The sequence below is a fragment of the Mandrillus leucophaeus genome, unplaced genomic scaffold, assembly GCF_000951045.1.
Source record: "Mandrillus leucophaeus isolate KB7577 unplaced genomic scaffold, Mleu.le_1.0 Scaffold805, whole genome shotgun sequence".
Taxonomy (NCBI): domain Eukaryota; kingdom Metazoa; phylum Chordata; class Mammalia; order Primates; family Cercopithecidae; genus Mandrillus; species Mandrillus leucophaeus.
The window spans coordinates 1,217,757-1,244,530 of record NW_012108753.1 but is presented as its reverse complement, the minus strand read 5'-3'; the positions used below and the strand labels follow the sequence as shown (position 1 = coordinate 1,244,530).

General features: G+C 38.2%; 1 protein-coding gene across 1 annotated transcript in view; it reads left to right on the top strand.

The window, feature by feature from the left end:
- CRIM1 (cysteine rich transmembrane BMP regulator 1 (chordin-like)) overlaps positions 1–26,774 on the top strand; it is a 73,442-nt gene that overhangs the window by 4,400 nt on the left and 42,268 nt on the right. Inside the window, exon 3 of the mRNA XM_011967644.1 lies at positions 17,755–17,883. Coding sequence (XP_011823034.1) covers positions 17,755–17,883 — 129 coding nt within the window. The remainder of the gene's footprint in view (positions 1–17,754; positions 17,884–26,774) is intronic.

The window sequence follows — 26,774 nt, the reverse complement described above, 5'->3', positions numbered from 1 at the left end:
TTTTCTTAGCACACATTGATGTTTGGGTAAGGAGTGAATCTTAGTATAGTCACTTAGAATTTGGTATCTGCAACATCTGCATAGAGTTGTAATCTAATCATCTACTGTTTGAAAAAAGTTACAGTTTTGGTGAGCCATTAATTTCAAAAAATTAAGAACCTCCTGGAATTCAGATACGACATTGGACGCAAAGATAAGTAAGAGATAACCTTTAACTTTGAGGAACCTATTTAGGCTGAGTTTTAAATTAAACCAGGAGAAAGGGAATGTCCCTGTTGAGGTATGGTGGGGTAAGTGCATCACATTTGTACCCAATCTCATTTAACCTTCACAGCAACACTGCTGAAGCCTTTATTATCCATTTTGGAGATGAAGACATTCAGGTTTGGAGTAATTTAGATCATTTCCCCCAAGGGTATAGTTGCCATTGTGTGGCTGAGTGAGGATCAACTGAAGTCTGTCAGGTTCGGCTCCATTTGTGCTTGCTCCCCTTGCCCCACTCAGCATCCCAGCCTAACTCATGCCCTGCTTCTAGTGTCCTCACCCATCTCTACTCACCGCTGGCTTTTGGTTCTGTTGAGGAGTGATGGCAGTCAGCGGGGCCAAGGGAGGAAATCATTTGCAGTTTGAAAACTACTCCAGGTATTTTGAATGTGGTCATCCACCTACTGTCTCCTCGCAGTTTGAAGACCTCAGGGGAAAGATGCCTTTGAGATGCATCCCTGAATTCACTTCTTGAGCCTCAGGTCTGGGCAGCCCCCTCCACCTCAACAGAGCTCAGTGTCCTTGTCATTTCAGCTGTAAAGTTCTGCTGGTCTTTTTTCCTCTCTGTCTCTTTCATGCTCTGGCTCTCATCTCTCATCAAACCTTTCAGAAGATTCCATTTTCCGGTTCTCAGAAATAGTTTATCTTGCTTTTCTTGTTTTTGTTTTTAACTTAGTTGAGTAGTGAGTTTCATATGAATGTATTTACTGTCCAATAACGCTTTCATTTTAAGATGTATTAATAATAGGAACAGATTTTTTTAGTATAGGATAAACTTACAAAATGACACAAGGTGAATGGATCTTACTGCTTAGTTTATGGTCCAAGAAAGTCTCTGGGATTATTTGAAGACATTTTTTCTCAGCAGTCATTCAATATCATACTTAAATATAATTTCAAATGATTTCAGAGTAGCAAAAGGATTGTATGAAATTAGAAAAAGTGCAAGGTGTTAATGTGCAAAAAATAAGCAATCACCCAGAAATAGTTAGAGGAAAACCAGAAACACTGGTATTTACCTAGTTTATACACACAGTACATTCCTCTGTGCACAGTTGCATAACCAGTGTTGGCCCTTACCCTATTAGCTACAGTCTCTAGGTACATAGTCAGAGTACGAAATTAGATGAAGGGACCCCACACAAGGATTGTGGTTTTAGATTCTAAGTAAACTAACAGCATCACTAAATAAGGCGTGTTAGGACCTCCAAGGAGGAAGAACCTTATTGTGGCTGTTGTTATTGGAGACACATACCTTCCAAATGACAAGATAATATGCTTTTTGGTTACTCCCAGAGGACTAGGGACGTGAACCTGGGGTCCTTAAAGACTAGGCTGTTACTTGACAGCTGACTTGATTCACAAGTACCTAAGTGCTTTTTAAATTGGCACTTAAGTACTCTCATGATGAATTCTTAGCAAGTTATTGTCAACACCCAATTCAGGTATACAGATAAGCCTTTCCAGTCTGTAACTGATTATATTCTCACATTTTGCCTTGTTGACTTTTCTCTACATCTCTTGTTTATCGATCTCATTATTTTTATTTTCTGACCCCTGTAAAGAGCTAGGGTGGAAACATGTGGAATAGCATATAAAGTTTTCAGTTGAAGGGTATACATACACAACATGGCCTTAATGTCCTTAAAAACTGAAAACAAAAAAGAGATGGGACAGCAGAATTGGGTCTTCATCTGTGTCTGGCACCATTGGACCACTGTTATTTGTAACCCTTAATGACAGTAGCTAACATTTCATACTATTGTTATGTGTCAGGTTTAACTGCTTTAAGAGGAGCAACTAATTTGAGATCCTCACAGCATCCCTTTGGTATGGGTGCTGTCATCCCAGTTTACCATCAGAGAACACAAAGTTCAGAGGCCATGTAATTTGCCCAGGGTCATAAAGCTCATAACTGACAGCACAGTGTGTCCCCAGGACCAGACCCTGCACCCTGAATGGACACTGCCTCTGCTGCAGTGCATTACACCCTGAAAGAGGCTCCATGCCCATGGAAAGAAAGAATTTGGCATATTCTTTTGAATCCTAAAACAACATCTGATACGTAAGTAGATGCTCAAAAATTTTTAATGAGTAAATAATAAGTGAGGGCAGTGAGGAGGAAAGAAAGACTGGAGCAGCAAGTCCCAACCAGACCCTTCTTGCAGATCTTCTTTTTAGTTGAGTGAGGGAGGAGACCCTGATACAGGGTTACCTTAACCAGATCGTCAAAAGCTGATAGCCATTGGGACCCCTGGTCTACCAGCGGAAGGAAGAATAATGTCAGGGTGCTTATCACTGAAAACACATTTTTGAGAACATAAGTAAGAGTGTTGTGGAAGTGTGTGACATGAGGTGGACCAAGTAAGAGTGTTGTGGAAGTGTGTGACATGAGGTGGGCCCACATGTCTACAGGCCAGTTGGACCAATTTCCTGCACTGACAGTTCACCCTTCTGGTGGGCTCAGCTCTGGGCTCCATCCCTGTGGCAGCCTCATGGGCCTTCCAAGACTGATGTGTACTCTGTGGTTTGTTCTCTCCCAGTTCAGCCTCTGAAGTCCAGAATCACAGAGTTTAAGTGGGGCTACCCAGACACTCTAAGGCTAATGCTCGCTGCCACGTTAATGTACTGTTTTTAAGATTGCATGGTGTAGGTGCCACTGCATTTCAGTTACTTACACAGACAAGGATTTTTTTTACTACATCATTAGGTATTGAGAATAATTTGCTAATTTTTTTTCCAATGATACCAAGTATAAATGCTGCCGAAGGTGACTCTTAATATCAGAGGGATCCTGAGGACAGGTTGCCATTTCCATTAGAAATCTGTTTTGCAACTGAAGGTAAAATAAGGTATTGTTGAGGGAAGTTTTGGCTATGTGACATCTATAACATCCCCGTGATTACTCAGTAAGAAAATTCAAGAGATGTGGACAGGTGTGTGGCCAGCTTAGCTGTGACACCTGATGCAAGAGATTAGAGCTTCATGGGGACTTTGAAGTCTTGATGTCAGACCTGATCTGCCCTCTCATCTTGGGCTGCGGCTGGACCCAACCCAGGTGGCCACTGTGACCTGAGTGTTCTTCAGGCCTCCTTATGTGCACCGTCTCCTGCAGGGAGGAGCTGATGATTTTGATGACCTTAGGGATTTTGAAGCCAACACCAGAGTATCACTTTTCAAGAACTAGGAACAACTTAGGTAATATTTTAAAAGGTAACATTCAGAATTATACTCAGGTTGCCAGTAAATAAATTCCATGCTTGAGGTTGGGCAAATGGGTAGTTTCCCCTCTACTATTTCTGTCTGTCTGAAAACAAAGCAAAATCCATGTTCTATCTCTGACAGGAAGTCAAAGAGTTATTTGTAGATTGTTAAAGCTGGACGAGAGGTATATCAGAGTCCATAGTATTCAGTATTTTTTAAGTTTTCTTCTTAATAAAAAGTTAAAATTGCTATTTGCAGACATATTATCAGATATCCAACTGAGTTTCAGGCCTAATAATTCTGCCAATAACCTGAACTTAACTCTTGAAGTAGAGGATAAATAAGAGATTCACTGTGCATGGATTCTTTCTAACTCTGGGTTCAGGATGGAATGTGGTTGAACCAAAAAATCAACTCTCTTTCTTCCTGCCACCTGGCTTTCTTGGATCTCTGACTTAGGGAATCCTGGTCCTACTTGGGATAGTGTTGAAGACTAAATGTCAGGCATGTCTTGACCTGTGTGGATTTAGTAAGCCACTTCAGTCTCAGCTAACCCAATAGTGTAAGTTATACTCATCTAAAAGGCTGGAGTTCTGTGAGCTATCAAATGTACTGTCATCTTCATCAATCCCAAATTTATAGAAGCACTATATTCTCTCCCTGAAGGCTGATGACGTAGCTTGAATCAAGCTGCCCTTCTAATGAGATTTCCACTGGGCTGCCAGAAAAGTCTGTACCAGGCACATGTCTGGGTGGGAATTCTTTGAAACTAGAAAAAATGTTTCCAGCCCTGCCCATAATGCTTCCTCACTGAACAGTATCTCAAATGATTAAGCTACTGCTTTTGTGGCACGGAGTCAAACATAGTTTGGCTGACCCCGAGAGGCAGTGAAGTCAAAGATGCCATAGGGTCACATGTTATTAACATTCTGGTACATAACAGGGATCAAAACTCAGTTTATGGGTGGTATTGCTTCAGTGCCATATACGATGCTATTATTAGTAAGCCAAGAATAATAAAATATTCGTAATAGCCTAAAGACTGTTAGGCATGTGTTTTATCCTTTAACTCTAAATGTCCTGGAGACTAGTTCCATAAATGGAAATTAAAATATAACACAGTCTATTTTTTGCTTGTCCAAATAAGGTCATATGTTGGGTTACCAATGCGTAGCAAATGACCATTTGTTAACCTAGGTCTTTAACATAAACATCAGAAATTTTCAGTGATGAATATTGTCATATTTTGATTTTTATTTGATCATTTAAAATATCTTTAGATATTTAAAATAAAACTAGAATATAGGTAAAATGAATGTAAAAGACATTCATATCCGGCCTTAATATATCACTTTCAAGATTTTGTGATTTTTCACAGCTATATAGAAATATGTACATTATGTAAGTGACTTTCTTTACATGTTAGATCCACCACTTACATTAATAGTTAAACAAGTATAGAAATAAATGTTGTAGAAGTAAATGGAGAAGAAATGGTTATTCTTAGACCGAGAAGTTCTGCTGCTGGTTTTCCAAGTCCAGCATGTCTTTGCTTGTGTCGGTAATGCCTTGTACTTTGTACTTGATTTTGAGTAAGGCTGCCATACTGAACCAAGTTTTATAAATAAAAGTGAAGGTTGGTCTTATACTCTTAATTTGCTAGATGACCAAACTGATCAATGCCTTAAATGTTCAGAGTTGTTGAGAGCTAATTCTGAAACACATGATTGGAAATTCCTCAGCCCCTGAGTCTACAGAGTTCAGCTGGTAAGTATTTCCCTATTGAAGTGGCATGCAAGGGGGTGGGTTGCCCTTTATTTCCTCTGCCGTCTACTTCCCATACCTAAAAGGGTGTTATTGCTGGGAGTCTCATAATTTTCCTACTAAGACAATAATTGCATCTAATAGATCAGACTTGGGCCTGCTAATTTTCATCTAATCAACAGAGGCAGGAAAACATAGTCTGGAATGCTAACTATGTGAATGAAAAATATTTAGTCATTCTTGAAATGATAGGAATGTTTTTCCAACAAGCTTAAATAAACACAATCTCTTTTGAGACTGTGCTAAACTTTTTTTGGATGAGACAACTCTTAGGCAACCAAACAGAAGTTAATGAAGGTTATTAAGAGACATGCCCTTCAGAAAAGGCTTGCAGACTTTAAAAAGAAAAGATTCCATCTTCTTTATGCTGCAGCCATTGATAAATAGCAGAATTGGTTTCCTTTTAGCTTTTGTCTACCCAGTAGAATTTAACATTTTAATTAGTAATCATACTGCCCAACGTTTAAAAGATACCGTTTTAACTAACATGGCTATATTAGACCATCTTATTTTAAAATCCTCATCTCCTCCTACTGTTTGCCTCAGTTCCAAGGAATTGATTGGACTCAACACCCCTGTATTTAAAGCACCTGATTACACTTTCCTATGAAGCATGTTTGTTTATTCCCACCAATACAAGGTCCCACCAGATAATAAAATTATTTTTAAACATACTAAAATGTACGTATTAAAGTGAAGTGTTTTTCCTTTCAGAAGTTATATGGGAAAAATGTATACTTACTCCAGGAATACAGTCGTTCAGAATATTTTTGGTGCGTCTCTTTTGAAACTGACTTTAGAGATCATAGAACATCCTTTTGAATATCCTCAGATTTGTAAACCCTTGACTTTGAAGGTTTATTAAACTCTAGGAAATAGCCAAAGTCATTTATGTTGAAGTCTGGTTTAAAAAAAAAAAAAAAAGGTGGCCGATGTAGCTGAGTAAAACTCTTTAGAGGAAGCAAAAAGTGACAGTAAAATAAAGGCACTTTGTCTTCTATGACATAGTAATTTGCTCTGAGAACAACTATGAAGAGGTTTCAAATAGAATTTTAACATGAACAGCATTTTGGCATAAGAATATAGCCTTTAAAAGTGAGTACTTTTATCAATAACACTTATTTGTAAGTATAACTCCTGGTGTGTTTATTAAAAAAAAATCAGTTCACCTACTACATAGTATTTTTATGACTTCTAGGGACTAGAGGCATATATTAAAATGGTCATATACTGTATTACAATGTTTTTCTGAAATTGCAGGTGTTCTATTCCAACTTTTTTTTCAAATAAATTAGACTAAAATAATTTGCCTATAGAAACAGCTCAAAATACATAGTGATTCTAATGCAATTTATTTTTAGTATTTTAGTTATCTAATACCACTTCTAATTATACCAAACTGTTTCCTGGTATAGTCTTAAGTATATCTTATAAAAACAAAATGATTTCACATTGCTTAATATATGAGGGTTAGCACTGAAGATAGTGAAAAATCCAGTGAGCCACTGTTAAAGCCCCTACTAGAACTTTTCTGTGCTATATCTATCTGATTATTGAAGATACAGTGTACAGATACACAAGCATATAAAACATCTGTTGCAATACCACTTTAAAATCGTAGGACAGATTGAAAGAAGGGAAATGTTAAAGAACGCCTCTTGCATTTGTGTGTGTCTCCCCATCGCAGGTGGCTGATGAAGTGGCAGGAGCAGCATCATACCCACCTATCAGCCACCTGTCAGGGGACTCAGCAGTGCCAGATCTTGGTCCAGGGGTCATACCATCAGTTTAATCTAAATTCGACATGGGATGAGCAATACAGGACATTTAGCATGTTTCTGAAATTTGCCAGAAAGCATGCATTTTGTTTTACAATATTTTGAGTTTAAGTTGATTAGTAGTTTGACCAAATTTTTACTTACCATTTATATCTTCAGAACTGTTTACACCTCAGTGGAGTTTAACTTTCACATCTGAGAGATTAGCTGGATTTATCTGGTTTGTTTGAAACACAGCCCAATTCAGGTATATGGACCATTTGAGATGACAGAATTTAATGCTGGCTGCCAACAAAAAGGTGCAATCCAGGGCTCCAGCTCTTACTTTGCAGCAGCGTAGTGAAACACAACTAAGAATCCTCAAGATCCTAAGGCCAAGTACTTGATCTTTGTGGACTCCGCAAATCATGTAACTTTCACATTGGCTGCTGGGGCAAACCGAGAATTGATTTGCAAGCCACCACTCAACCAGCACCAGAATTCAAAGCATGGATTCTGTGTGCTTACCTCATCCCTGCCCGCAGCTTACTCTTTTCTAGCTAAAATTTACCTGGATCCCCATTTCCTTACTTTAAAAAAGTATTCATGATATAATTTGAGACTTGCCTTGAATCTATTATGTAATCTAATGATGTATATTTATATGCTTCTTTATGTATATTCAGTGCCTATCCTTTGCCTGTGCCTTTGTGCCTTGCATGGTAGTCGAATCCCCTTAGTTTGCCTATCAGTAGGAAGACAGGAGATCATGTTGTTTTTCACCTTAATTGAACAGCTCACTTTTAAAACATGTCAGCTCACTTTTAAAACAATTCAGGGAGTCTCTATTTGTTAGGGAAGCTATAATATGTTTGGAGATAATAAGCTATCCACTTGGGATGACCTCAGGCCTTGCATATTGAGAGGGTGGGCAAGCTCAGATCTTTTCAAAGCCATAAATCTCTCATCCTTTCTGGGAATCAAGTTTTTTAAAGATTCCATGGAGATTTTATGTCAGACGAATTCCACAGGGGGTGCTTCACAGTCCTGTGACAGAGATACTACGAACATGACTCATTGCTTGAGAAGCCCCTACATTTCTTGTTATGAAAGTACTGGTTGAACTTTCTCTTATTGTTGACATATGTTTGAGATCCCTGACTTCCTAATGCTGAGATTTGCTGATTAAAGACAGTTTTTAGAAATAGGTCTTCTGTATCTTTCAGCTTGAGAGTGGCAGAAACACTGGCAAAGATAAAAACTAGTATAAATGATACTGTGATGAGTTTGCCCTTGTCCCTAAAGATCTAGCAAGGCCCCCATCATGAGAGAGGAAGAACGGGGGCCAGGCACACAGAGGCATTGTTTCAACCCACATTGGATTAGCTGATTACTAAGAGATTTCTGTTCTCTTGGAGACATCATAGACATAGTCAAAATGTAGAACAATGATATCAGACTGCTACTCAGCAAATGTGAAAGGCGCAACTGGCTGGTCACTAACATGCTCCAAAGCTTACCAGACCATATGAAAAGACAGCACAGACCCACCCACCATCTCACATGCTTTTCATGTTATCAGTGGAGATAGAAAATGATACTTAAGTTACAATAGGCAGGGTTCAGAATGCCGAACCAATTGCCATACCATTTATCAGCTGAGCATTTGAGGTCTGTGAAAGGGCTAATAATTCATTAGTCATTACCCGAGACCAGTTATAGCTCTGAGCAGGCAAGATCAGCATGACATCAATAATTACAATAACAAGTAATGTTGCTGTCACCCTTACAGTATAGTCTTTTGTTGACAATCTTGTTTGAGCATTATAGGAATATTGTAAGGTAGAAATAATGAGTATTCCCATTTTCTAGAAGCCCGGAGAGGTCCATCATAACATGTTAGCCTAATGAGAGAGCAGAGACTCAAGCTATGTTTTCTGACTCCAAATCCATGACCTTGGCATTGCTTCCCAGTAGACCCCCATCGTGAGAAGACGGGGGATGAGGAAAATCAGATGGTGAATATCACAGTACTTGATCATTGTGGCTTACATTCAAAAGCCAGTCTCTCCTGGCCCCATCCCCATTGCTGAGACCCAGTTACTGTTATTCTGAACTCTGTGGCCCAGCCTTTGATCCCGGGTTCTTTTCATGAGCCTCTGACTGGAATTTTGACCTTGCTCTTTGACTTCTGGGAGAGCTGGATCTGTTTTCTGCTTCCACTTGTTCATTCTTGCATCCTCCCACCTAGGGACATTACTCAACCCAAGAGCCCTGACCCACTCTCCCATCCTGTCAAGCTTGACCTCTGCCCATTCTTGTTCATATCCGTCCAAATTCTAGGCCCCAGGTCCTAACCATTGGCACTTAAGCCCCCACTGAGTAAATGAGCTGCTCAGCCTCCATCAGTCTGCCAGGCACCAAGATACCATCACCAGCACGTGTGCATTCTGCTCTGCATTCTTCCTTTTCTTTCTCTGATTCTCGTCAGTGTCTAATTAACTCGGTTGTCAGTTTGCCAGGCAGTCAGCAAGTGCCCATAACTTCATGCAGTAGAAGATTAGCTCCTGAGTTGAATGACTGCCTAACTGTTTTCAGGATTATCTTAATAACCCTTTTTATTTGGCATTATCAAGGAGTAGGGTAGTTCCAGAAGTGAATTCTCCAGGTAATTAAAATTTGGGATGTCAGATCTTACATGAAGAATTTTGATGTGAGGCCTTCTATAATACTTTGTGTACTTTTGTGCCTTCTTAAGCCAAAGATACAGATCATATTTTAACCCATCTCAGGAAACCGAGTGTCATCACTGAGTAATCTCATTTTGGACAGATTTGGAGATTTGCACTGTATTTTCACTATTACTAAGTATGTCAGGTTTACAACAGCGTTCAGATCTGGCTTTCTGCTTCAGTGGAGCTCATTTATTGTGTACCTCCTATGTGCAAAAGACTGCCATAGTGATGTGGACCCTAAGGAACTTACTGTCTAATCTTCTAAAAGTTAGAAAATTAGAGATTACAGCCTCTTAGGACAATTTTGAATGGGAGCTCTTCTTTGCCAAATAATGTACACTGACTTTAGGTGCTTAGATGTCTTTCTTTTTGCCTTTTTGTTCATTCATTGAGCAGTTCTATAGACCAAACTGCTAGGTGCTGAGGTGATAAACAGTGAATGAAGTATTGTCCGTAACGTGCAGACCCTTCCTCCCTGGTTTTCAACCATTTCCCAGAAGGCTAGGTTCCAGTTACCAAAATTCTGACCGCCTGACCCACCCTGTACAAGTTGAAAATAGCTACCTAAATGTGCACACACACAAACCCGCATACCTATTAATATAACACATTATTTCCAGTTAAAGTCTACGAAAATATAATTCCTGTGAACATTAGCAATAGAAAGAATAAACATAAAATGTAAGACAAGTATAAAAGATCTAGATTCTTGGAATCCAGTGATAATTTTGTGAGCTGTCTCAAGCTGGATTCCTAGAAAAAGATACCCCACTCTATATATAAATTTAATGTGTCTTTTGTGTTCTTTTAATAATCTCAATAATACTATCATCTTTTCCTATTAAATATGGTTTTGGTAAAGGAAGAAAAATATTAATATGTTTAACAGCCAAGATTCCTTGGGAAAAGCATACAAAATTAATAAATAGGTCTAAAATAAATATATGGTTGCTTCCCTTTCCGATCACAAAATAATACAAATCTTGGGAACATTTGCACACTATTCATTTTAAAATAAAATAAACTGCTCTGAGATAAGTACTTCAGAAATTACAAGGATGTAGGTGTTGTTATGAGAAATGTACAAAGGGGAAAAGGATAACCAAATGTGTAGCGGCTAAAAGAATTTGAAAACTCCAACCGTAAGAGACTTTTTTCCATGACTTAATGAGGCTTTCTTAAGTACACATTCAAACGCCACGGAAATTCCCACTTCCAGATTAGGGAATTTTTATATCTTCAATTTTTTTTTTCTTATTGCCTGCTTTAGTAGAGTTTTTCCTCTAGCTTCATTTGGGAAAATTTCATCTTCATTGTACTTTTCTTCCCAAGATGCAATTATGTTGACAGTTTGGTGATTTATTTGAAAGGTGTTCTGACCAGTTATGGCTCACATTTGAAAAGCATCTGTGTTAGCAGTATGACATACGAAAATACAGCAAAACAGACAAGCTTTGATGCTGCCTTGGCCAGCCTTATCTCCAGTTTTATGGCCCCGGCTAGGAGACCTGATATATTTAGCCATTGAACTGCCATGTAAAGTCAATGACATTTTGGAATTTTCCTACTCATTGGATAGTCACATTGCTTAACCAAGTTCAGCCCCCTCCAACACCCCAATCCCTGCCCAAAATAAAAAAATAAAACTACCTTAAGAAAGAGTGCGTGAAGTAAGTCTGAAAAGAAAGCGTAGTTGTTCATAATCAAATAAGCAGGCTTGAGAATTTACAGAGAAGAGCTATGTAAAATATGCAAAGCATTATTAAAGCCCAAAAGAAGAAGTAATAAGAGAAACGAGAGACAGATAGGAATTGTTAGCTTCATTTATCTTATTACTTCTACTTGAATTTTTTTTTCACTTACGAAGAAATGTAAGAATGTATCTGTCTTTAAAAAGTACTTTTTCTATAATCCCAGCACTTTGGGAGGCTGAGGTAGGAAGATTGCTTGAGGTCAGGAGTTCGAGACCAGACTGGGCAACATAGTGAGATCTCATCTCAAAAGAAGAAGAAGAAGAAAAATAAATAAAAATGAAAACAAAGCATTTTTTCTGGAAATGTGCATACAAAGAGGTTTTTCCAGAAAGACTTTTCTTAGTTCCTATGAATGCATAGGAACGGAGGGTGTTGGCAGACAGCTGCTCTCCACAGCCAGGCCTGCAGTTCACCAGGGGACAACACAGTGAGGCAGCAGTCCTACAGACAATCAGAATCTAGAAACAGAGTTAATTACCCTCCTGACAAGACAGTGCTGCACACAAACCCAACAGGGATGGCTGTGTATCCCTTCAACAGTTGTACGTTTACAGAGTCACCCACCCATAGTCAAGAGCTGCTAATTGGTTGTCAGCTTTCCCAGGGCTGCTAATCAGAAAGAGTGCTTCAGACATTTCTCAATGGAGATAATTAATATTATTTATGAGAGAGAACTAGCTCATGGTAATCTATCTAAGAACCTTGTATGGATTAATTCAAAACCAGAAGTTCAGTGGAGTAATACAGATTAGACAGCAAGTTAAAAGCATCTATTAACATTGTCATTTAAGCTACATGTACCTGAAATGTAAAAACTAATTATTATATTGTTTCAGAAGTGAATATGCCTAATTATACATTTAAAAATAACAGAAGGTCAAAATATGTTCATTTTTACTGTTCTCCGAGAGTTGTTGAACTATATAATGTGAGGATAAGACTGATCTAAAAACTTTATACTAGCATCTTAAAAGGCTGAATTTGAATTTCAGCTTATTACTTCCTTGGCCACTTTTTGAAGAATTTCTCATAAAATAAAATCACAAAAGGCAAGAAAGTAGAGAGCTTAGATTTGCTTAACACATTTGTAACACCTGAATAACCGAATATATATTTATGGTCTAGTACCGTGGCCTTGAAGTTAGATTCATGATTTTCATTTTAACTTCATACTTTTAATCAAATTAATTGTGATCCCAGTAGCTTAATTTCACCATTGAGTAGATAAAATTGCTCCTAGGAAATATGTGAACATCAATATAAAATACCGATGGTGTTTTTCAATAACTTAGTGTCTGAAGCTCTCTAATTTGTAAAAAAAATACTAACATTTTCCTGGAAATACCTTTACTGACAAGATATCTGTTAGGCTTTTTAGGATATGAAAGAAGTAACCCTAAATTTTTAATAAATGTAAAATGAAGAATCAGCGTGTGTTTGTTTATGTTATTGCATGTTATAAGATACTTTGTCAAAATTTTGTTCTCTTAAGACTTGGGATAAGAATTGGTGGCTGAGCATCTGCACTCCTGACAATCCCAAGGGTTATTTTAAAAATAGCTCTTTTGGACAGTGTAAGGTGCCTGGAGGGTCTCTCAAAATTGTTCAAGAAAACAACAGGTTGAGGAGAGTAATGTTTCCCACTCAGATGCTGAGTAGGAAACAAGCAAACCGGATGTAGACATAACAAACACCCATTTTTGTTCTTTATTGCTTCTAGGCTCAAACTATTTCTAGAATTCTTCTCCACAAGGAAGCTGTTCGAGGGTTCCCTTTAGAAATAGTAGTAGCCAAAGACAGTGAATTCCTGCTGTTTCAAGCCTTCTTCCTTTGGAGGACATTAAGGTATTTCTTTAATTCCTCAGCTGATTCAATACAAGATGAGATAGAATTTCAGGGTGATCCTATAAACAGTACTTCACTGAATTTCCCCTCTCCAAAACCCCACCTTTATGCAAGCATTTCATCATTCTCCTAAATCTAAGACCATTTATCTCCTCTGAAAGAGGCCTACTAACACATACCTACCCAGCCAGTTTAAAGGAGGACAGTTTTCTTTGCTCTAAGCAACAAGTATCACATACAGGGATGCATCAGTGCCTCCAGAAATCTTAGCAGGACCTCTGTTCAATTGAACTTTGTTTACCAAACACATCAAAGATAGGGGATCACCATCATCCTTCTAGAAAGGCATGTACTCTCTGACACACAATTTCAGTGCCATACCCCATGTAATATAGGAGCACAGATATGTAGGATTTAAATGAGAATCTTCTGGTCTGCAGACTAAAACCCGACAGGTATTTTCCATATTCAAAGCACTGTTGCATAGACTAGAGAATAACAATTCTGGGATAATAACAATTCCTGATGAACAAATTTCACGATGCTCTAACTTTTAGACAAGCAGAATGTATGTTTCACATACTTTGCTGACACTCCCTCCAGCTTCTTTATTTTTTTTTTTTTTTTTTTTTGGATGAGAAACAGTCATACTGAGATACCATGATTCTAGATCCTTTAAAATCACCTCTTCTCCCACCAGGAACTCTCTTGGATAAAAGCTATGTTAAGAATCTGACCAGCTCTTGGTCATTATTCTTTAAGAACCATAAATATAATATTGATTTGAAATGCTTTAATTCAGCATGGTGTCAAATATGTCTCACTTTGGAGTTAATTGTTTAGCATAAGAAACTGAATCTCAGTTGTCTCGTGTCACTTGTTTCTCAAAAAATCACCCTGATATTAGTAGTAGGACCAGTTCTGATATTCTATAATAATATATTGGACTGAAAGCAAACTCTCAAATATGTTTAACAATAATATGAGATTTTTTTCTAGATAATTTATAAATAGGTAGATAATCTATATGCTTACAGGTCATATTTTTGTTGTAATGTTGTTCTCACAGAAATCTAACTACTCTGGATATGGCCTCATATGATAGGAAACCAAGCACTAAAATGTCGGGAGAATGATGAAAGGCAGTAGACTGTAATGTATGACTTCAATTGAAATGCCAGGAGACAACTAGTTGCCTGCAAATGTGTTTATTACAACTCAGTGGTTACTCCAATGACATAGGATATTAGCAGTAAGGACCCAAGAAACATGTGTTACCACCCAGAAAAAACCTTTAAAATTTGTTCCAGTTTGTATTTGAGTAGGAAAATGAGATGTATTTGTTAAATGTAATAAAATGAGATGCCAAGTGTTAAAATGTCTTTTTAAGAAAACCTAGACTTCTAGCTATATTTAACATATCACAATGACTATTGTTGTGTTCAGCCTAATCTATCGAGGGGAAATTGAATGGTTCTAAAGTAAATTGAAAGTTTTCATGAATAAAAGATTTTGTTGCGTTTTTCTGTGTTTAATGTTAAATATTGAGGGTGTGAAAATTTGAAATGGCTGTGCGTCTCCATTTCTTTCATCTAATATAGGTCATAAGTGAATGGGAAAATATTAATTTTAGAGGCACAAAATGATTTTTTGCTTCTTGCATGCTACAGCATTGAGGCTTGGAAGGTATCCCGTAGGACTTGTTTTACCTGAAATATTTAACACATACATTATAACACCAGCACATACTGAATGACCCTTTCTTGCAATTTTATTTGTTCAAGTGAACAAAACCTGTTGTGCTGAATATTTTAGGAAAACAATTGAACGTATTTCCTCTCCTGGAGAAATGTGTGTTACATGTACATCTGTGACTGTGTACGTAACTGTTGAAGCCATTTGGATGGATTGGCTTCTATGACTGATACGGGGCTGCCCAAGTCAGCATTGTGGTTCTGATCCTCAAACAACCCAGTCCATTTGTTCTTTTCACTTTGTAGCCACAGATCACAACCTTAATCTCATGGTTAATCATAATATATTTTTAAAAAAAAAAAAAGAAGCACATACATCACTATTGAGAGCAAGTATCATTTAGAGGTAGAAGATCATCTTTGTAAAAGTTAGACAATGGATTCTCTAAATAAATCCCTAAAATTCACTGCTGCTCAAATTCCATACTATCCTATGATGATTACACATTTTTCAGGGTCAGTTTAATCTTCTTCAATATATACTTTTTCATAGTATATTTTCTGAATGCAAGAGTTTCTCATAAATTTCACATCTTAAATGTAAGTAAAGAATAGAAGATTTTGGTATGCGTAGATACACTTAAGACATTTGTTTACCCATAAGCTGTCTGGGAAAGCGGTGTGCATAGAGTTCAGAATTCTTCCCTCAACTTTGGCCTAATCACTCTAGAACATAGAAGTCCTTTCTCACTGGGATAACCTATAGTGGGTTTACTTAAACCTGACACTTGGCTTCTGCTGTCTCTCATTTTTGTGGTTAGAGTAATTTTGACAAAACATTGGCAGTCTTGGTACTGAAGATTGGAATAGAATCATTATTTGGGGTAGCTAATAAAAGTGGTGATAAAAGAAAGACTAATAGGTTTGAGAACTAAAGGTGTTTACAGTAAATTTTAAGAGAATGAAGGGGAGCAGCAATACTGTGTCTAACTCAGGACGTCTTAAAACAACTAAACTTTAGTTACTTTTTGATGTTTACAGTTATCAGAAAGAATACCTTGGTTATTGAAGGACATTAGAAACTATAGCAGTGAAAAGTTTATATAAAAATTTTAGTAAGATGCTGTTCTTTGTAATAAAAATAGAGAATGTGCTATACTCACTTTATACATATTTTTACTGGGAGAATGCTGATCTAAGCATCTCTCTAGTAAGTCATCATTGCCTGCTACCTGTGAAGAGTTGAATCTCTGTCCCCTTTTAGTAGATGGATAAAAATTTAGAACTCTTGATCTCAGCAGTGGCAGCTAAAACACTTATTTTGATCTCTCTTCCCTGGTAACAGGAGATGAAACTTGAGAAGACAGTGTGGACTAATGGATAGAGTGTTGGACAGGAGGTTAAGAACCTCTGTTCTGTTCTATTCCCAGCCTGCTACTGAGTTGCTATGTAAACTTAGATAAGCCAGTTACCCCCTCTGCACCTCATATTTTCCATCTGTGAAAATGTAGGTAGAGATATTCTGTACTCAGCTCTTTCACAAAGATATTGTGAGCAACAGCTTACTTTGAAGACGTTAGTATATTTTGGTTGAAAAGATGTTGCATAAGTTTGTCAGTGCCTCTGTTTCCTTTGGCAACACCGTTCTCACAACCTGGCATTTTATAAACTGTCCCTTATTGATGCGTTGAGAAACAGGTACCATTACAGCAGATTTTGTGTCGCACAGAAGCTGAGAGTGTGACTGGAGTCAGACTGCTTGGACTTGAATCTTGGGTCCACCACAAACTAATACTGTAACCATGGGCAAGTCAGTGTGCTAGATTTCCTCATCTGTAAATTGAGGATAATAATAGCACCCACCTCACTGGAATATGGTAAAGCTGGAAGGCATTTATGAACAGCACTTTAAACCTTATGTAAACACGTACTGTGCTTTATGTAAGTATATGTAGTTACTGTTATTACCCAAAGCAGTTCTTCATTAATGTGGCAGGTAAGGTAAAGCGTCGCCTCTGGTCTGGCTTTGTTTCGTGCCCTATTCCCAGCATGGCTGCCCACTCTTTCTCCTGAATGCGTGTATCTCCCTCTGCCACTCCCACAAGTCCCTGGGCCCTGAGGATAAGTGTATAGTTATCTGTCGTATCATCTGTCATAAGTGAGGGAGTGTCACATAAAAGATAAAAGAAATCCAGGTGTTTTAAACTAGTCTCAAAGACTGATTTATTAATTTGGAAAAAAAATAGTAACAGATTTCAGAAGTATTACAGAATGGGAGTGAGATAATTGATAGTTGACAGCTGTATCCTGATTATTATAAAAAACAAACCGGAAAACATCAGGAAGAAATAGAAGAGCAGTTAACAATTTAAATGGAGTTCATTTTAACCTCTCTTGTCTGCTTCCAGTAGTGGTGACCATCACAGAAGAATTGTGTGAAGGTACCAAAAACTGCATGAACTGCTCAAACACAAAGAAGTAGTGTTCATGTTTTCAAAAATCTGAACACAAATATATCTGTTTCAGGGGTTAAAGATATTACTAGAGCATAAAAGTTTGGATTTGATGACAATTGTTGATTCGATTTTTTTAACATTATGGTGTGGAATTTCAAAAATTGAATAGCATCTAAAAGATAACCATATGTTTCATTGATTATTTTTTTCTCTATTATTAGAACCAACCATCATCACAGTTGATCCACCTGCTTGTGGGGAATTATCAAACTGCACTCTTACAGGGAAGGACTGCATTAATGGTTTCAAACGCGATCACAATGGTTGTCGGACCTGTCAGTGCATAAACAGTGAGTAGACAGAAGACTGTATGTTTTTTCTGAGGCCTAATATGATATTGTCAAAGCAGATTGTGTAATTGAATATCTTTTTCACTCCTGTTCAGACATTCCCTTGACAACCTGAAAAAAGGGGGAAAAAAGTTTTTAACACAAACAAATATATAATCATTTGGGAGAAAGGAGCTGCTTCTTTTCTGTGGTTTTTGTCTCTGTTTCCTTGATGTCCAGTTGCATTAGGAGTGCCACCTGGAATGACTTTGGAGTGCATCCTTCCAGCCACCCAGAAGGCTCTCCCTTTAGTACACTCGCCAGGTCATCCAGTGACAAGGAGGTCACCCACACATACAGTGTCACATTCCACATATGACAGCCATAATCCTTAGATTGTGCTTCACTTTGTTGACCCCAGCTCTGGCTCCATGTAGATTCCAATCAAGTGTCTAGGCCCTGCCCTTTAGAGTACAGAAGAGTATATTGCATTTCTTCCAGAAAAAAATAAAATAATACATACACACACACCCCATATATGTTAAAACCATTTTGAATTCCCCTAATTCTTCTGCCAGGATAAACATCCTCATTCCCCTTGACCATTCCTCGGGTGACAGTTTCTAGAACTTTCTTGATCCTTTCCATCCTTTGACACACAATATGTCATTGTCTTTACATAAAACGTGGCCCACAATCAAGATACTCCAGAATAGGCAGGCATGGTGGCTCACGCCTATAATTTCAGCACTTTGGGAGGCTAAGGCAGGCAGATCACTGGAGCTCAGGAGTTCAAGACCAGGCTGAACGACATGGCGAGATCCCTGTCTCTACCAAAAATACAAAAAAAAAGCTAGGCATGGTGGTGTGCACCAGTGGTCCCAGTTACTCAGGAGGTTGAGATGGGAGGATCACTTGAGCCTGGTGGGACAAAGGTCACAGTGAGCTGAGAGCGCATTACTGTACTCCAGCCTGGATGACAGCACAAGACACTGTCTCAAAAAGAAAAAGGTATTCCAAAATTTGGTCTACTGAGTACAGTGCTACTGTGTGGCCTAAGTTTGCATTAGCTCCTTGAATTGCACTTCGTTGGCTGATATTGAAGTTATAAGTGGCTAAAAACACTAGGAACTTTTTTACATCGCCTGCTGTTAGGTGGTTCTTATCTGTTGCATAATAGAATGTTTGATTTTTTTTTTTAGTGGTAATATATACCCAGCCAAATATAACAATAAATTATCCTAATCGCTTTAAACCATTTTCTGACTACTTGGGATATTTTTGAATCTTGACAATGTGATCTTATGCTTTATGCCTCCCAGCTTATATTAAATAAGCACAGCTTACATGTCCTTATCCAAATCACTGAATTAAAATAAACTGCACAGAACCAAGGACAAAGACCTGCAGAATGATGGTGAACATAGCTGATCACTCCTTGAGTAGAGTTATTTAGCTGACAACATATATCTCCACAAGAAATCTTGAAAAACACTTGGCCCGTATCTTGTCTGAAGTCAAAATATATTACAAAATACATCAGAGCATTCCTTTGCTGGAAACTCTATTTTTAAAATGAGCTGAAGTTATAGGGGCCTGGCTTGTTTTGCCAGAATCTGTACTGGCTCCTGGTAGTCAGTGCTTTATTCCCCTTAAATGTCACAAATCATATATTTAACAATTATTTCTGAAGAATTTTCAGTTGTGAGTGTCAAGTTGTGTAGTTTTTAGAATATTTTGTCCCTTTTGAATTGACATTTGGCCTGTTTTCTTAAATCTCTTTCCATTCTCTTCGATCTCTCTCAAACATAATAGTGGTTCTGTAATAAGCAGGCTTTGGTCCTGTGGGTATAATTACCATGGCTCAGAGGCTTGGACTCAACATAGACACATGCTCACTTTCTGATTTATCAATTATCTCAGGCTTTAACATACCACTTAACCTTAATCATTTGTCACTTTTATGAAAATATTTTTTGAAGAAGATACAAAATAGGTGTTAAGCCATTCTACTTCCTCAGTTTACATGTGACCGTCATACTATCTGCAGTGGCATTAGTGCTAAAACTGAGTTTATGAAACGCTTGTTGGCCAGGCATGGTGGCTCATGCCTGTAATCCCAGCACTTTGGGAGGCTAAGGTGGATGGACTGCTTGATCTCAGGAGTTTGAAACCAGCCTGGGCAACATGGCAAAACCCCATCTCTACAACAACAACAACAAAAAAAAAAAATACAAAAGCTAGCCAGGCATGATAGCGAGGGCCTGTAGTTCCAGCTACTCAAGAGTCTAAGGTGGGGAGATCTCTTAAGCTTGGGAAGTGGAGGCTGCAGCTAGCCGTGATTGTGCCACTGCACTCCAGCCTGAGTGACAGAGCAAGACCCTGTTTCAAACAACAACAACAACAAAAACTCCTGTTAAGCTTGTAGTTACTGCCATCTTTAAATTTCCTATAAGGCTCTATCCATTTCGGGGTGTCCTGACTTCCTACACTTAATTCTCTTTAGGAAAGGGTCAGTCCCTGTTGCCTTTTATACCTCCCTTTAGAAAGCCAAGGTCACAGAGTTGCCTTGGCAGCCCAGGTTTTCTCAAATGGCCAACCTTGTTTTTTCAACAAGATAATTAGTAATTGTCATGAAGTGTTTATATTTTAATCCTTCTAATGCCTCTTACATTAAGAAAGCTATGTCTTTCTTAACATGGGATCATATATATTCATTTTTTCTGAGTTTTTAAAAAGTCTAAAAATACAGATTTCATTGTGTCCAGTCACCTCACCTACACTTGCACCTGGGTTTTGCTATTGTGAAATCTTGGCCACCTGGTCATGCTTATCTAAGACTTTGGTCACTTCACACGGAATCTTTCATCATTAAGTTAAAAGAAGCAGTTTCCCTCAACTGCCTTTGAAGGAAGTCAAAATATGTCCCTTGGCAAACAGTCACTGGCAAATAGTCATTTGGCAAGTTGAGACTATAAGGAAGATGCATATTTACCCTATCTTTAGGTTAGCGTTTTATTTGGCATTTTAAAAGGAACATTAGCTTGTGCTACCTGAGTGCACCTCCAATTCATTCACACTTAGGAAGAAATACGTACAGGAGGAGACTGTTGCATTTTGTATCAATAAATTTATTATTTGCAAATTTTACCCATTTGTAGAGATAGCTGGTCTTTCTTCCTTCCCTTCTTTCTTCACCTAATATAAACAGAGCACCTGCCACATTCTAGGTAGCATACTAGGTATTAAGGCCACAAAGATGACTAAAAATGCAAGACCTTCCCTAAGGAAAAAGTCTCCTGTAGCATAAACACTCATGAAATATCACTACTTTAAGCCAAAGTCTATAACTTACAAATGTCAATTATTTTAATAGGAAGCTTTGGTCCTTCAGCAGAACCCAGGCTTATGTTCACACCAGAGTAGAGTAAGAACTGCCCGTCTCCCAGGGCTCTCCTTGGTGCTCAGCAGATACTGACTGAGTGAATAAAAGAAACCTTCAGGATCAGAGATGCCTTTGGATATCATTCTTGCCTGAGGTCTCCCTTTGAGGTCTTGCTATTCTAATAATATATCCATCTCATTTTGGATTCTTCTTGACATGAGTTAGTCTTGTCATCTCGCTCACTGCCCCACTGTATACCTAAAGGCTTACTTCAGCACTAATTGGAATTTTTCAGTTTGTCCTGTACAGAAGTCTAGACATACAGCATTCTGCTGTCACCTCCCCCATTCCTATTAACAATCCAAGTTATTGGGCAACTTTGGAAGCCACACCTTTGGGATGTGAGTCAAATCAAACCAAATTTCCTGGTCCTGGGTTTTGTCAGATTCTTATGATCGTATGCAACTCTCCTCTCAGGCTCTGCACAGCAGCTTTTGTGTTGCACAGAAGCTGAAAGTGTGACTGGAGTCAGACTGCCTGGGTTTGAATCTTGGGTCCACCACAAATTATGCTGACTTGCACATGGGTAATAAAGGCAAGTTGCTTTACTTCTCTGGGACTCTGTGTCCACATATGTGAAGGGCAAATAATAGTACCAAACTAATGGCTCATTTCGAGAACTAAACAAATGAATGAATACAAAGCTAAGTCTTTGGCTGGCATATGGCTGTTGTTTCCCCTGCACTGTAACTATTTTATAGCATCTTTTTCTGAGTCAGCCCAAGCTAGCTGACATGGAAAGCCCCAGCGTCCCCGCCCCACTTTGTTCCCGCCCCATCACCCTGCCTCCAGTTCTTCCTGCCCTCTAAGGACACTCGCGATCTTTCCAACTGAGCCTCACAAGTAACTGGGACTATAGGCACTGCCACCACACCCAGCTAATTTTTTTTGTATTTTTTTGTAGAAACAAGGTTTTGCCATGTTGTCCAGGCAGGTCATGAACTCCTGGCCTCAAGCAATCTGCCCACCTCGGTCTCTTAAAGTGCTGAGATTACAGGTGTGAGCCACCACACCTGGGCCTTCAAGATTTCTTAAAACAAGGCCAGCACCCCACAAATATTTCTCCTGTCTTCATTGATTTGTTGTTAGTTCATTCATTCATTATTTTATTCATCTAGCATTTGTTGAGTGCCTACTATATGCTAAGCTCTGTAGGGATACAAAGAAGATTAAAAATAGTCCTTACCCTTGACTTACATTGGTAATTTGTTGGTAATATTAGTCATATGTTAATATGTTGTAAAGAGATACCACATAATCTAGCCTGTTGTAGACAGTCACATTAGGATTGAAATCAAAACCCTGTAGAAACATGTCCTTCAAAAGTATGTGACAAGTATATGACACAGAATTCTTTCATTCAAACATATTGTAGTTTACTGTTTTAATGTGTAACAAATAACATTCTTGTAACACTAAGAAAAGTAGTATACATCCAGGACATAGAGAAAGTTTACATTATCCCTGACTCAGTTCCTCAAAAACATGGTTAGAATAAAAAATGTTTTTAAAAGTACGATAGCAACAAAAGTTTAAAACTAAAATTATTTTTAAATGATATAAAGCTAAAAAATTAAATAAAAAATAAATAAATAAATAAATAAATAAAATAAATAAAATGGTATAAAGCCACTAGTAACCTAACACTTTATTGATACAAGCTTTTAACAACATTGCTCTTTAACCAGTGTCTGTTGCTAATAGACATAATATACCCGCTTAGTACATAAACTCTGTATGAAAGGCATCTGTATGAATTAAGTACCATCAATCTTTTGGCATCTTAGTTTACACATCTTTAAATCAAGTGGACTTGATCAGATTATTTGTAACTTCTCTTCCAGTTTTAACATTCTTTAATTTTAGATGTTAATAATGCTTTTTCTAGAAACTGATGCAGGCATGTAGAATTTTGCATCAGTCAGCAGAGAGGGAAGAGCCTTCATATTTTTTATGAAATATGTATCTGAATCAAACATCACAAGAAGGTTGCAGCATCGAATATAGGGAGGCAGGCTCCTTGTTTTATTTCACTGTAATTCTAAACTAACACCTATCAGGGTCAAAATTGGGACCACCATTTGTAATGTTGCATTTCTGTATTTAATAGTCTTGGGAACTTCATGGCCATCCTGAACTGATAATAGGTTTGTAGGAATTGCCAGTATCTAAGAGTTTAAAATACAGTAAGTCCTCACTTAACATCCTCTGTAGATTCTTGGAAACTATGACTTTTGTGAATTGACATGTAACAAAACCAGTTTTACCAGAGGCTAATTGATATAAACAAGAGTTAAGTTCCTACCTTATATTTATGGTCACGAAAACATCACCAAACTTCTAAATAAAGACCTAAAACATTTCTAATAGTAAAAGTTAAAGTAAGTATGAGTTATATATATATTTAAGAAAGATTAACAAAAAACAAGTACAATGGTGATTCCCCATTTTTATTGAATCAGTGAGTGATAGTAGTTGTAGTGGTGCTGTGTTAAATCAACGAATAAATGTTTGCAAAGCAAACATTGTAAGGAGCACCTCCTTCTGCCATGCAGTTCAAACACGTACAACACCCACTGTGGCAGGCTCACTGAACCCTTTTGTCCTGCATTGTTTATTGTACGTTTGTGTGATTATCGCCTGCTTTAACGCATTTTTATTTTGTAAGAATTTGTATTTATTCACTCATTTATTTTCCAACATGTTTATTCCAGGCCAGGGTTGAGGGTAGCTAGAGTCCATCCCAGCAGCTCTGCAAGCTGCAAAGTGGGAATCGACCCTGGACAGGACACCATCCCATTGCAGGGTACACTGACACACACACACACACACACACACACACACACACTCTCTCTCACTCTTTCTCTCTCACATACTCTCTTTCTCTCTCTCTCACACACACACTCTCTCACATACTCTCTCTCTCTCACATTCTCTCTCACACACACACACTCTCACATACTCTCTTTCTCTCTCACACACACACACACTCTCTCTCTCTCTCACATACTCTCTCTCTGACACACACACACACACTCTCACATACTCTCTCTCTCTCACACACACACACCCTCTCTCTCTCTCTCTCTCTCACATTCTCTCTCTCTCTCTGACACACACACACACTCTCACATACTCTCTTTCTCTCACACACACACACACCCTCTCTCTCTCTCTCTCTCTCACATTCTCTCTCTCTCTGACACACACACACACACACTCTCACATACTCTCTCTCTCACACACACACACACACATACACATTCAGATTAGGACCATGTAGACACTCCAGTTCACCTAATATGCTCATATGCTCATCCCACACAGCGTGGAGAGAACATGCAGTCTCCACACAGAGAGTGGCCCCAACCGAGAACTGATTTTTATTCCCCTTGTTAAAGTTATGACCCAATGACATTGAACAAAACCACTGCTGTTTGAGGACCTGCTGTACTACAGCGAAGAGATGCAGAAGTATGCAGCGCTCCTCTAGGGGACACCATCCACAGTGTGTTCTCCATGGAGGTTACATTGTGTTTATATATAATAAAGAATGAATGGCGCCCCCCACAGCTGCATCACGTGTTGAGCATAGGAGCAAACATTTCTTTTTTTCCAGAATGAACAGAGTGTTTACTACATAGTTGCTATCGACCAGCACTGCTGTACAGGCCCTGTACTTTGCCATTATTCATCACTTTCTCTTCAATAGTAACTTCTCCCCATGGATTAGAAAGCAGTTTTAGATCACAGTAAAGTCATAATGCTGAAAAATTATGAACATAAAGCCACCTTTTTCTCCATGGTTGCCTCAAGTGATGTACTGAAGCTTTACAAATAAACCCCTACCCTTCTATGAATACTGTTTTTCTAATCTCTGTTCTACTCTTTATTTATGGTTTTTATTGTTTTTGTTTTTGTTTTTTTTAAGACACAGGTTCTTGCTCTGTCACCCAGGCTGGTGTGCAATTGTGCAGTCATAGCTGTCACTGCAGCCTCAACCTCCTGGGCTCAAGTAGTCCTCTTGCCTCGGCCTCCCAAGTAGCTGGGATTACATTCACTCACCACCACACCCAGCTAATTTTTTATTTTTTGGCAGAGGCAGGGTCTCACTATGTTGCACAGACTGGTCTCAAACTCCTGGCTTCAAGCAGTTCTCCCACCTCGGCTTCCCAAAGTGCTGGGATTACAGGTTCAAGCCAGCTGCAGTCAGTCTGCTCTGTATTTAAATGTTTGCCATGATACATTTCTCTTAAGAAAACTTCATAATTGACATATGTGGATTTAAGACTACCTTCCAGTCTTTAATGTTGTCTATTTCTGAACTAGAAGATGGTATTTTGAGATGTTTTGGCAAGTGCCAGTATTTCAGGAAAATTTCAGTGTTATCAGAGTAAGTTATTTTCATGCTGTCATTTCTCTGATAATATGGCAGTCTTCATGACAGTGGAGGAGTAGGTAACAAGAACATTGATGCATTTATTTAGCAAATGTTGTGGAATACCCACTCTGTACTAAATACCACTGTAGTCCCTATACAGTGTGCCTAAAGATACCAGGGCCTGGGCCTAGAGCTCCCTCTGTTGGGAAGCTGCATGTAGATGGGCCAGAGCGTAGCATGCAGGGGAATGTTCCCAGTTCAGGGCAGCACTAGGGCATCCCACTCTAGGAGGCATAGCCAGTCTCCTTCTAATGAATGTCCTGTATTTTTATTTAAATGCACCAGCCTTTCTTTGAAATTCCCTTCCATTGCAAAGCAGAGGTAGATTACAGACTAGTTTTTATCACGTTGTTTAAACTTAAATGGAGACACAGCAGTTTTCTTTAAAGGTGAAGCACATTCTAGATCAAGGTCTATGGAAAAACTCCTTTTATTACAGGACCAGAAAAATAAAGTCACCAAGGTGCTCAGGCTCCAAAATTTCAAGGAATTTAATCCCAAGGGATATTGACTGACTCTGGGAAGTTTTCAGGGTGTTTTTAATTCATCTGTTTCCCAACATAATCCATTTGTGGTCATGACCTAAAAATTCTTGTGACAGAAAAATGGGTTCACAATTTAGATCTCTGTGTTAGAGAAACATAGCTAATAAAGTCTTCTTTTTTCACCATTCCCTTAATAATGGGGAATGAAAAATTATGACCTTTCGAGTCATATAATTACAAATTTTTAAATGAACCATTTAGAATTTCTCTTCTAAGGATGCAAATTAGTAATCAGTTGCTTTGCAGTGTAATACACTGTAATACATGAGGTTATATTTATATGTGTAATAAAAGGTTTATGATAATGACAGAGTAGAAAATTATACCATAAATCACATTTTCCTTCTTAAAAGATAGCAAATTAAATATGCAAATATTGCCAACTAAGATTCACAAAAGACGCTATCTTGAAATATTTATGTAAAACACGGACCCATTTCACCTATTCATTGTAGTTAAGGTTTAATTTTAGATTATAAGT